Raw genomic sequence first — 12812 nt, 5'->3', positions numbered from 1 at the left:
TCAGAAAACTCAAAAGTTTCTCTATAGATTAGCTTGGCCAAATTTCAAGTCCTCAAAAGCCTAAATTTAATGAGAGATATCTCAAGACAACAAAAACTGAGACTCACAAGATTGAAGGACAAGAAGTTAAGAATAATAAAAGTCCTAATGTGAATGTGTGTAAATGTTTGCTAAACAAAATGTTACCCACACAAAATTTGTCCAGAACATAGGAAGAAGAAAACACCATATCGTGGTAGAGTTCTCATTCATTTGGATCTCCTTAGCTCAATTGATAAGCATGAGTTTGATGACCCTGTGGAAAACATATGATGAACTTGTACACCTCCAAAGGAATTTCAATCCTTTTCAATGGTAGAACTTTTACAAATCGACCAATAAGCACTCCACCTCCTTTTAATTCTCTACCTACAAAGCCATAGATTTGTGCCATGTGGGTGTGCTTGATAATAGAGTATAATAGAGTGAAAATTTTGCAAAATTCACTTGTAACACTTATTTAGCCATCAATTGAATATTGATTCGTAGTTCAATTACGTACATTAAACATAATTTGACTCCATTTTTGTTATGAAAAGACTTTAGCCCTTTACAAAATGGGTTCAATGTATTCTATAATCAATCACGAAAATATCGTAACTTATTCGGATTTTCGGTGTCTAGAACTAGGTCATGGTTGTTGAGCCATATTAGTCTCTTTTCCTTTCTGTACTTATATTGTATCTTCCATTTTTTATTACTGCATGTACTTATTGGTCATTTGTCATGTGAATATCCACATGACATGATCAAGTTCGGTGCGTGCTTCTCTGATATTGACTTTACTCGTTAAAAGATATTGAAGGAGAATTTGGCTCTCTTTTCTTCTTCTTCTTTTTATTATTATTATTATTATTATTATTTTTAACTTTTAAACTTTTTAAATTTTTTTTTAATTTTTAAATTTATAAAACTTATAGAAGAGAAACACATATGATATGATTAGACTAATCATGCCACACACATTAATCTTACAGTTTTTAGTGATTATAGTAGAAACCAACGTCTCTGTCCAAACAAAAATGGAAGCAATTAATTGGGCCTCTCAGCAAGTAATCAACCACAACATTAGCCAAGTATTAATTGAGAGTGATTCAAAAGTGTGCATTGAGGTGCTTTAAGAGCTAGACTCTCATATTCCTTGGAGAATTTCAACTATAATTTCAAATACATTAAGGTTGAAAGCTCTTTTACATAATGTGAAGTTCAATTCGGTTCTTAGAGATCTGAATAGAGTTATTTATATTCTTGCAAAATGGTCTCTTAATAATTGCCTAACAGGTTTTTTATTTTTTATTTTTTTTTTAGGCTCTGCTCCTGTTTTTGTTGATGTAATTCTTCTTGAGCAAAGAATAAAGGTTTTAGGCTTTCCATCCACACAACCAAAAAAAAAAAAAAATACAGAACTTTTCTACTGGTGTGCATGGCATAGTACAACCTGATCTGTGTGTACTATGTACAGGTTCACTTTTGGAAGTATTCCAGGCGAAACAATTCAAGCATGGATTTGTTCAAAATTATCATAGGATATATCTTGGATGCACATAATTTAATTTGAAGTTGTTAAATTCTCGATTGTCTTAAAGCTTAAATGATTAGAAAATCGTAAATCTATTAATAATTTGATAAAAGTATATACATTTCTTTATTTTTTTTAATTTTTTTTAGAGAGTTTCAACCTATGACGTCCGTTCTTGATGACAGCTCTTTATCATCAGACTAAGACGCCAATCAATTTTTTGTATACGCGAGGATTGAACCCCATATTTTTTATGCAACTATTAAAGACTTTACCAGTTAAGCTAACTGGAATCCACAAGTATATACATTTCATTAATTGCACTAGTCTGGCATTCTTGTCCGTGGGTTCTTTAAACTTTCTGCATAGAAAGAGGTTAAGTACGTATTATCCAAATTATTAATTAGTTGAGATGAAGTCCTGATTAAATGGGTTTTATATCTAGCTAATAATTAAATTGGAAGACTTGGAAATCTTTGTTTAATTTGTAGAGGAGTCGGCCGAGGCACTTGTGATTCTTAAGATTAATTGTGGATATAATACTCTTAAAAGGGATTTAAGTTTTAATTCTATCTATATGATCTTATAAATTTATATAACTAAAGTTATATCCCATTCTCTCTACTGTGCATGTGTTTTTTTCTTAAAAAAAAAAAAAAAAAGTAGATGGAGCAAGAAGAAGTTAGTTATGGAATAGCTTTTCAGTTTCATTTTGGAAATGATATGAGCTTGGAAGTTATTTGTGTTAGGTTCTAAAGATTTAGATTTGAATATTTAGAATCATATTTGTATTATGTTAGCAAACTGAGAACAAAACATGTCTAGTCTAGGTTTTTAGGCAGTACTTAAAAATGGTTGTTTCAAGGTTCAAGTCTAGCTGATTGTAGAAAAAGGGAGTGTGGTTCTGCCTTGCTTGACCGATCGAGAATTACGCTCGATCGATCGAAAATTGTAGGTCCAGTTTTTTCTGCAGAATTTTAAATATGCCCAAACCTGGGAAAATGTTTAGGGTTTTATCTAAACTTCTCCATGTATAAAAAGGAAACCTTAGCCACGTCTTGAAGCGGCTGAAAAGATTTGTATGTTAGTCTTAGTGAGATCAGAGAGATTTTGTACCTTTTAACTACACAAGAATCTACCGAAGTAAGAACTACAATAAAGCGTTGGAAGAATATAATTGCTGTATTAAGATCATTACTGATGGTGATCTGAAACCTTTGAGTGGGATCTCAAAGTCGCAAGCAAGGCGGCTTTGTTGGTGTAAATCCAAGAAGAAAAAGAGTCTGTGGATTCGGAGCTTGCACGCGGTCATGTTAGTAAGATACTACTAAAGGTAGCAATAGATTTAGAGTTAAATATGATTGTAAAAATTTCAATTCTGTTATAGTAGATTTGTTTTACCTTGAGAATAGTTAGGTTAAATCCTCCCCAGGTTTTTACCTTGAAATGGTTCATTTCATTGGTTTTCCTAGATTATCATATCGTGGTGTTATTTATTTTTCGCTGCTTTGCATGATATGATATCAGTGGCGGCTCTAGAATATATTTTTAGGGAGGTCAGTAAAAAGATGTATTTTGGGTATAAAAAAAAAAAAGAATCTTGCAATCTACATGATTTCTTTATTACAAAATTTTTCGTAATACATACTAGCAAGAGAATAAAAGATAAGAAGTGCTACATCTAAAACATTTTTACAACACTTTTCCAACAAATTTTATATTATAAGTTGTTATTAGTTCTAATTTAAACTTATTACTGAAATTACTTCTTTTTTTCTCATTAGTAACAACTAGTAACAATTTGCCAATTAAGCTTTATTATGAGCATATTATAAACATAGCATTTCTCATATAAGATAAACTATAAGTTCATTGCATATTGTTTATTAATATGATGAAGATAATAATTATTATTGCTAAAATTAAATCTCAGAAATCATCTATTGTTTTTAAATACAATCAACATATGAATTATTTTTGTTAAGTGAACTCCAAGTGAGATCTAAATACAATAAACTTTTATGTATTTGTTTATTTCAAATTTGTTAAGATGTAAATGATTTTTTTTTTTTTAGATTTAAGATGAAAAAATTTATACTTTTGTTTTTAGGCTTACTATTTGTTTTCCCATATTTTAGATCATATTGCTTTGTTATTGGTTTTTTTTTTTTTTTTGGTGTGAAAAGGGCTAAGATATTGTCAAAATTAGACATGGCAAAACGGGCGGGTCGGGTCAGGTTCGGGTTGGGTCAATCGGGTTGCAGGTCAAACGGGTCACGGGTTAAAAACGGGTCATTTTAAGCGGGTTTAAATTGGGTTCGGGTCGGGTCGGGTTGACCCGTATTTTTCGCATGAATTTTTTTTTTTATTTAATTTTTATAAAGAAAACAATATGTATCTGTTATTTGGAAAGTTATGCAACAAATTACTTGATGTAAAATGCATTATTTTGAATTCACCACTTATATCAAGAATGAACTCAGTTAAACTTATTAATACTTATTCAATAATTTTAAAATTATACAAATCCTAACATTACTATCTAAAACAAAATAACACAAAGATAAGTAAAACAAATACACAAGTTTTATTTCTACATAATATCAACATTCCAAAATATAAAACAAAATTGCAAATAACTTATTGGATAACTCATTTGATAAAGAATAAAAACATATAAGAAATTTACAATCTTAAAAATTGATTTTATAATCTATTATCAGTTGTGGTTGACACTCTATTTCAATTTGAGATATACTTTAAAATTTGATTGCTTACTTTTTATACATGATTTCTTTTATGAATATCATATTATTGTTAAGCAACACACACTTTAGGAAATATCATAATTTATTTTGAAAAGCCGTTTATTTTGGACATAAATTATTAAAAAATAGGTCTAAATATTCATAATTTATGCTAATTTGATACTTTAGCTTCACTATTTTCACACTTGTGAATGTTTCTCACATGTCTACAATTTTAAATCTGTGTTTTTAACTCTACTGTAACCAGATTATCTTGGTATGTACTTTGTTATTTGATATCTAAAAATATTTACTCATTAAAGAATGTTCAATCATTTATCTTTCAATTAATTTGCATGTAGTTATGTAAATGTATCAATTGTTTCCTTAAAGTTCACAATAAACAATTAAACCAATATTGTCTTAGTTTTACTATTTTTTTACCCAAAAAAAAAAAAGTTTTAAAAAATGGTTCGGGTTCGGGTCGGGTCGCGGGTCGGGTCGGGTTGATCCGCAAAAAAACGGGTCGGGTCACGGGTCAACCCGTTTTTTGCTTCGGGTCAAAAAATCGGGTTCGGGTCGGGTATTTTTCGGGTCGGGTCGGGTCAGAAAATTCTGACCCGTTTTGCCATGTCTAGCTGTCTCCCAGTCCAACTTGCTAACCAAAATCAACTACTTCTTACCAGTTACCACTCCAGATTCGACTCCCCCATTGTCATCAACCTCCAGACACTCATCAACATCAAAATGTGCCAAGCCATGTGAATATAGTGGAGTTTGAGGCATGGTTGATTTGTGATGCTCTTGATGGTGTCATACAATGGGTTTGAGGCATGTGAATGTACAGAGTGGAAGGAGTTAGATTGAGTCTTGCAATAAGGAAAAGAATGCCTCTTTTAGGTGGGATTTGACATTTGGAGGCGAAATTTTACCTCTACAAATCCTGCTCCAAATTCCGCCTCTTAATTATGAGTTTAGTAAGCCAAAGGAAGAAGTTCCAGCTAAAAGTAATGCATCCAAAGCAAAGAGTCATGATGCTTCACTGACAACATTAACGAACTAGAGATAGCTAAACTAGTTTTAAGCAATACTAAATCAAAACAAGAACTCATCTCCGAAAACACAATATCTACGCGCTTTACCTTAAACATTTAGAAAGGCATTTCACAACAGCAACAAAAAAAGAGTACCATATTCTACTCTTTGCTGCCCTCTCGCAAATCTAGATTTTGACCTTCACTTACCCCCCATAAACAGAAATGGTTCTGATAATTCGAGTACCACTCGAATAAACCCATTCAGGCAAGCCGGTGATATCAATTTTTTTGAAACTTTGTCCCTCCATATCATAGAATAGCACCCACGCAGTAGCACTCTCATCCAAGGAGAGCGGCTTTAGCAATATCTCGCCCGTAGGGATGGTCCCAATGGGAATAGGTTGACCTTGCTTCCTCCATCTAAATGGAAAGCATATACTCTCCTTAACCCACACATGATTGTTGTAATCCTTTAGAATCCACAGCTCCAATGTGAAATGATGCTGGGTAGCGTTGTCAGAGATCAAAGCCAAGCACCCGCCAAGCTCAAATAGCCGTTCAAATTGGAAACGGAACGAGTCAAAGTTCAAATCTTTATAGTCATGGGGAAGTGGAATTAGTCTAAATTTCTCATCTTTAAGATCAAAAGCCACAATGGAATCTCCATAGCTGGTTAACCAATGTATTGCACCATTGACACAAACACTTTCCCCGCCATTAACATACTTTTTTGGATCAAAAGGCAGCACAGGGTTTATCCTTCTCCAAGACCCCGAACCTGAACCGTTGCTGTCCAGTGTCAAAACCGTGAACACCATATTAATAACTTTAGGGATCGACCGTGGAATAGGTTCAGTCCATTTAACACGGAGGACTTTGTAGTGTTTGGTCGAAGGGTCGAAGCCAAAATGGGTCCTAACATTCCAAGTAGTTGTGGTTGCAGCAGGGAGTGGGGGATCAAGGGGAAGAGTGAGAGTTTGTTGGGTGGTGGGGTTATAGGCGAGAATAGGAGTATGATCATAATGGGGATAGTCAGCGTGGTGAAGGAGAAAAAAAGGGTTGAGATATTGAGAAGAGGTGAGACCGAAGGGATGGGAAGGGAGTGTGAAAAGTGGAGTGAGGGAGCCAAGACAGAGTTTTGGTGGGTGGAATATTGGGATGGAGAAGAAGTGTTGGTTAGATGTCTCTGTGTTAAAAGCCGAAATGAGGAGGTGGGTGTGATCGGATGTGGATGTGGATGTGGATGTGCATAGTTCACGAAGGTGCAAAGATCGGCAAGAGCTTCTGAAACGCATCAAGGACATGGCTGGCTCATGACTGTTGTGCCAGATTAGATTTAGGAGGGAGGTAGCAGTGGCAGTAGCGGCTGTGGTGGTGGTGTTCAACTTCAACAAAGCCCTACTAAATCTCCAACCTAAGAAAAGAGGCATCATTCCTTTCCTCTGTGCGGCGAAAGAAAATAAGTTGTAGATTGTTTAGGGTTTTTTCCTCTTAACTTGCTGAAACACTTTCTTGGGGAAATTGTTGGCGGTTCCGCTTAACCCGTTTATGCAAAAATAAATAAATAAGAGCATCCGTATAAGTACGTAGATAAACTTCTATAATACAAAAATTTACTCATTTTACATATTTTGGCCAAAAATTTTCCGAAATAAGATTGTGTAAAATTGTGTAAATTCTTTTAAAAATTTCCATGAGCTATAGTAACCATGGATATATACACGGTTACTATAGCTTGTGTATAGATTATTTTAATAATTTCTAATTTCACTTCTTTTTTTCTCTCTCTTCTCCATCTGCACAACCAATCCCTCATCATCTGCTTCTTCCTCCGATACACACTCTCACAGACAAAATAAAAAATTAACCACCACAAAATCAACAACAAAATAACCCACAAACACCACAAAACCAAACACACCCACACACGGACACACCAATGGAGGCAGAGAGAGCGGATCGGCGCTTATGGCGGATCGACGTGCTTGGATCGGAATGCTTGGATCGGCGTTCTTCTCGTTATGCTTGGATCGGAGTTCTTCTCGTCGTGCTTGGATCGGAGTTTCAGATCGGCGCTGTGCTCGGATTGGAGTTTCATATGCAAATTTCAGATCGGCGATGGTTCGTAGCTGTGGATCATAGCTCGTGGGGGCTTGGATCAAAGCGATGGTTTGGAGCTATGGATCGGAACTCGTGGGAGCTGTGGATCTGAGCGGTGGTTCGGAGCTATGGATCAGAGCGTGTGGGAGCTTGGATCGGAGCGTGGATCGGAGTGGTGGTTCGGAGCTGTGGATCGGAGCTCGTGGGAGCTGTGGAGCGGTATGGACTGAGAGGGAGAGCTGATTCAGAAATGGGTATAGAGATGGGTTATGGGTAGAGAGATGGGTATAAAGAGAGAGCAAAATCAGAAAAATTGGGTTCAGAAAAAATTGGTTGAGAGAGAGAGAGAGCGTGCTCGCGTATAACAAGGGTTAGTTGAGGAAATAATAAAAAAATTGAGAAAATTAATTATTTAAATAAAAGTGGTGATAAAATAGATGAATTGATGTGTATGTTTTGTAAAAATAAATGTATAAAATAGAAAAAGTAAACTTTTAGTATAAAAGTAGACGTGTAAAATATACAGAACGATGAGAATGCTCTAAAATATTGAAAAAGACGAGACGCGTGAGCTGTGAAGGGGATTTTTTTTTTTTTTGAAACAAGACAAAACAGCTTATGTGTTGAGTCAGAGTGTTGACGGATTGAATGTCAGTCATGAAGTTTGCTAAGCAAGTCAAAATTTTTTAGTAGATTTGATGACCCGATGACATTATAAGTTTGCCAGCTTGATTTATTTTTCACTCGTTAGACATCTGAGATTCTGAATGCGTCAAAAGATTTGAGTAGAATTACTTGTTCCGAAGTAAAATATTTTTACTAAGGTAAAATACGCAGCCATGCAGTGAATCAACTTTTACTAGAGTAAAATATTTTATTAATTTTTATTTTATAGTATTTGGTTGCTGCAAAGAAATTATTTTCAAGTGTTTACTAATCGCTACAATGTAAAATTATCAAGATTTGCCACAATCACTCTGAAAAACAACCATAAGGTCCATAACCCATGAGAAACAACCATAAGGTCCATAGCTCATATGTTTCTTTTCTCATCAATTTTGGTTGGTTTTTGGTTTTTTTTTTAGAAAAATATTTTTATAAATTTCTGATGTTAATTTTTTTTAATAAAGTTCTTTTATATATATATATATATATATAATATGTTACTCTTTATTTATTTAATAGAAACATAATAGTAAATTTGTAAAAATTCTATTTTCAATTCTTCTATTTGCTTCTCAACAAAATAAAAAATATTTTTTTATCCTTTTACTTTTTTTTAACTTCTTAATTAAATATAAACTCAAGAAATTAAATATTTTTTTATTCTCCTCGTTCTCTATCTCTCGCTTTTCTGTTATTTCAACCAATCCCGCCGTAAATAATTGCACCGGATCAAAAATCCTGGTTAGGAGTCTCTGTTGACGCAATTAACTCCCGTGACTTTTGCAAATGTGTATCTGAAATAGCCAACGGAACAAAAGGGGAAACGATGAAAAGACATGACGTGAGGGATTCACGTGGCTTTTACGAGGCTCATCTAATAATTCCAAGAGCACTAATGAAAGTGACTTTGTCCATCTGAAACTATTTCACGGGAACCAAGTTCATGTGGCGGGACCCGGCCCCTTGGCCCAAGTGGTACCCGGTTTCCTTCATGACCTTCAACTCAGGGGTTCGAGCACCTGCATAAACAATTACCCAGCAAAAAAAAAAAAAAAAAAAAAATTCATGTGGCGGGAATTCGATACTTCCAAGAGTAATGACACGTCTTTGTCCATCTGAAACTGTCTACTTTTTAAAAATAAACAATTGAATGCTGTCAAATTCATGTACCAATGAATAATGATGCGTCATGCGTGCATCTTTATCAGATTTTTTTTTTTTTTTTTGGATAAAAACTTTATCAGAAATATGAGTACGACCTTTTATACTTTCTCATTTAAAAAAATTAGTTTTGTCAGTTGAGTTTGGATATTGGTCCATTTGACAGAAACTGACCTTAGTTAGTTTGAACAGAAGTGTTTGGTTTGAGGGGCTGGGATTCGGTGCACCGTACAATAAAAAATTAAAATTTAAAATTAAAAGTTACAAAAATTACTTTTTAATTTCAGTCTTAGAATAAAGAAAGTTTTAACTTTTAATTTTTTACAATTTTATTTTTAGAGTATTTACGTTAAAGATGTGAAAAATATTAAGTCCTAATTTTATCTCTCATTCTTTAAAATATCATTCATATCAAATATGTTATTCTTAAAATTTTTGACATCTTTGCTATAGTGGAGTGTCATCTTTAACATCCTACTGTAGCAAGTTAAGCTTATGCTAAGTCCATAAAGTGGACGAGCTCATCAGTCCATAAAGTGGACAAATTTATGTCTATAAAGTGGACGAATTTATGCTAAGTCCACAAAGTGGACGAGCTCATCAGTCCATAAAGTAGATAAAGTTATTAGTCCATAAAGTGGACGAGGTCATTAGCCCCAAAAGTAGACGAGTTTATTACTAGATCCATGACGTGGAAGAAGTTATTAGTAAATAAACAAGTTCATTCCAAAAGAAGGAATTAATAAGTCCATAAAAGTAGACGAGTCCACAAGTTGACGGGTTCCTAACCTAGTCAATAAAGATGACGGGATCGTCTCCTGTGGGTAAGTTAAATACTACAAGATACATCACATAGAGAGATTAAAATCCACAAAGGAACAAGTTTCTTAGCCCACAAAGTGGATGAGTCTGTTGAAAATTTAGTGGCCCACAAATTGACGAATTTGAAGCAAACAAAACAAAATTCCCAATTCAAAAAATAGACGGATTCACAAGGGCAAGAGAGGAACATACACACATATTGAAAGCAACAAATATGACATACCATAAATAGAACAGTGTTTTACAAACAGAGCCTAAAAAACAAAGGGGCATTGAAACATTTTTTGAAAATTAGATTGAATTTACAAGAAGGAAACAAAAAACAAGGATCAAGAGGCCGGAGGGTCTTGTGGGACCTCGTCGCCCTTGGGAGGAAGGTCTTGAGCTTCTTGAGTTGGAGTATTGGCTGACGGGGTCGAAAGAACGACGAACTTGTCCACAGTAGCAGGCTGAGCAAGAACGACACCAACATCCTCTGGAGTCGCCTCGGACTCAGTAAAGTTGTCGTCCTCTCCAAGAGTAGCGTCGCCAGCAGGTGTTGACGGCAAAGGGTCATTCATTAAAACCTTAGACAAATCCAGGTGAGGGTAGGCAGATTTAACCTGTTTGAGGCAATCCTCAAACCCTTCCCCATAATATTCGGCACTGGAATCAACAAATGTTTACGACGCCTTGAACTTTTTCATGACGTCAGCCTTGGCCGTCTCCACCTAGCTTAAAAGGGCTGCCAACTCTTTCTTCGTCGTTTCCTTTGCCTCATGCTCTTTCTTCTTCTAACGAACCTCCGCCTCCAGTTTCTCCCTCAACTCTTTCACCTCCTAGTTAAGGGTTCGAAGGCCCTCCTCATACTATGTTTGCCCATCGGTCATGTTCTTGATGCGCTTGTGCAGGTGAGTAATCACCCCTTCCTTAGCAATGCCTTTATCCTACAGCACCTGCATACGAACCATCGCCAACAAAACAGGGCTTCCGTCAACTTTTAAGCATGAAAAATGAATAGGTTAAGAGAAGTGAAAAGGGGGCGTACCTGGGCAAGGTCAAAGAGTCCTGACAACCCCAGTTCCTCCGTCCCTTGCTCAGCACAAGGGTCTACGTCCTTATCCTTAATGATGGACTTCATCATCTCAACGGCGTGGTCCTTGTGTGTAAGAAGACAACGATTTGTTTCCAGGATGATGGGGTCGGATGTCGTCATCAGTCCTTTGCTTGCCCATGTTTGGGTAGCGACAGCTTCTTAGGGGGAACCTCCCTGGGGGTTGGGGGTACCTTTTTGGATGGATGGTCGTCCTTCCCACCAGCTTTTCTTTTCGGCACCCCTTTACCAATGACCTTAGGGGTTAACGAGGATGCCCCCTTATAGGCCTTCCGTTCTTCTTTCTTACGTGTAGCAGTAGTCCTTACCTGGGCTCTTAGCCTAGCTACCTCCATTTCTACAAAAAAAGGCAAGTAAAGAGAGTATTAAGGAAAGTGATGGCCTTAGAGAAGCTGATAGAAAAAGAAAAAATGTTAAAATGTTAACTTACGACGATGGGAGTAATCGTTGAGATGACGGGCTTCTAGTGTTGGCTCAAGGGCCCCACAATAAGCGTGCAAAGTGTCAAGTGTGATGAGATCCTGACACTTTTGCTCGTCCAACGGGATTTCTATTACTCGGCGAATAAATTCTTCCTACTCCTCTGTAATGCGAGGATGAATGCTAGCTGAAAATAAGGGAAGTAGACGGTGTTAGAAGTTTGAAGCAAACAAACAAAGGGAAAAGACCAGGCGGGGTTAACCTGACTCCTTGACAAAAGCCCAAGTGTTGTCAAAATAACCATTGGGCATCGTCTCCCATTCCTCCTAACGACATACTCAGTTCGTCCCTTTTACAAAGAAATACTTGCTCTTCCAATTCCTATTAGAGTCAGGCATATTAAATACTAACTTCAGCCCCTTCTTCCCCGTTAAGAGTGAACTGACGGTTCCCTCCACTTAGGCTACCCCACAAAATCTCAGCCCTAATAAAAATCCTCCATGCGTTGGGGGCGATTTGGCTGATGAACAACCCTAAAAAAATGGCCAACTGATGGTGAAGTGCCGTCAGAGGCAGTCTCAACCCCACCGCAAACATGACATCGTACATGTCGACGTCCACGGTCTTCCCTGTATAACACTTTTCAAACTTTCTAAGAAGGCGGATTGGGATGTTGTCTGGAATTTGGAAACGGGCATGTAAATTTTTTAAAACCTTATCCTACATCGTCGACAGGAACTCATTAACCGTCCATTCTTCAGGAAGAATGAAGGGATGGTCATCTCTTAAAAATTGGCCAACTGATGGTGAAGTGCCATCGGAGGTAGTCTCAACCCCGCCGCAAACATGGCATCGTACATGCTGACGTTCGCGGTCTTCCCTGTGTAACACTTTTCAAACTTTCCAAGAAGATGGATTGGGATGTTTTCTAGAATTTGGAAATGGGCACGTAAATTTTTGAAAACCTTATTCGACATCGTCAGCAGGAACTTATTAGCCGTCCATTCTTCAGGAAGAATGAAGGGACGGTCATCTCTTGGGCCTTCTGAAGTACTTTCTATCACCTCCTTATCATCATCATTTTCATCCCCGTCACTCTCTCTCCTTTCCTCATCGTCATCTTTGTCTCCACCCTCACTTACTACCTCAATTTCTTCTCTACTATTTTCCATTTTCTCGTCAAAAGATTAGGTTGACGTTTCCCTCTC

General features: G+C 36.4%; 1 protein-coding gene across 1 annotated transcript; it reads right to left on the bottom strand.

The window, feature by feature from the left end:
• Nucleotides 1-5545: 5545 nt before the first annotated feature.
• LOC112000646 (putative F-box protein At1g53360) lies at nt 5546-6772 on the bottom strand. The gene has a single exon (XM_024032798.2). It carries the CDS (start codon nt 6770-6772, stop codon nt 5546-5548), a length of 1227 nt encoding a protein of 408 aa, XP_023888566.2.
• Nucleotides 6773-12812: the final 6040 nt, after the last annotated feature.

The sequence above is a fragment of the Quercus suber genome, unplaced genomic scaffold, assembly GCF_002906115.3.
Source record: "Quercus suber isolate HL8 unplaced genomic scaffold, Cork oak 2.0 scaffold_829, whole genome shotgun sequence".
Taxonomy (NCBI): Eukaryota; Viridiplantae; Streptophyta; class Magnoliopsida; order Fagales; family Fagaceae; genus Quercus; species Quercus suber.
The sequence above is the reverse complement of the archived record's forward strand: the minus strand, read 5'-3'. Positions and strand labels throughout refer to the sequence as shown.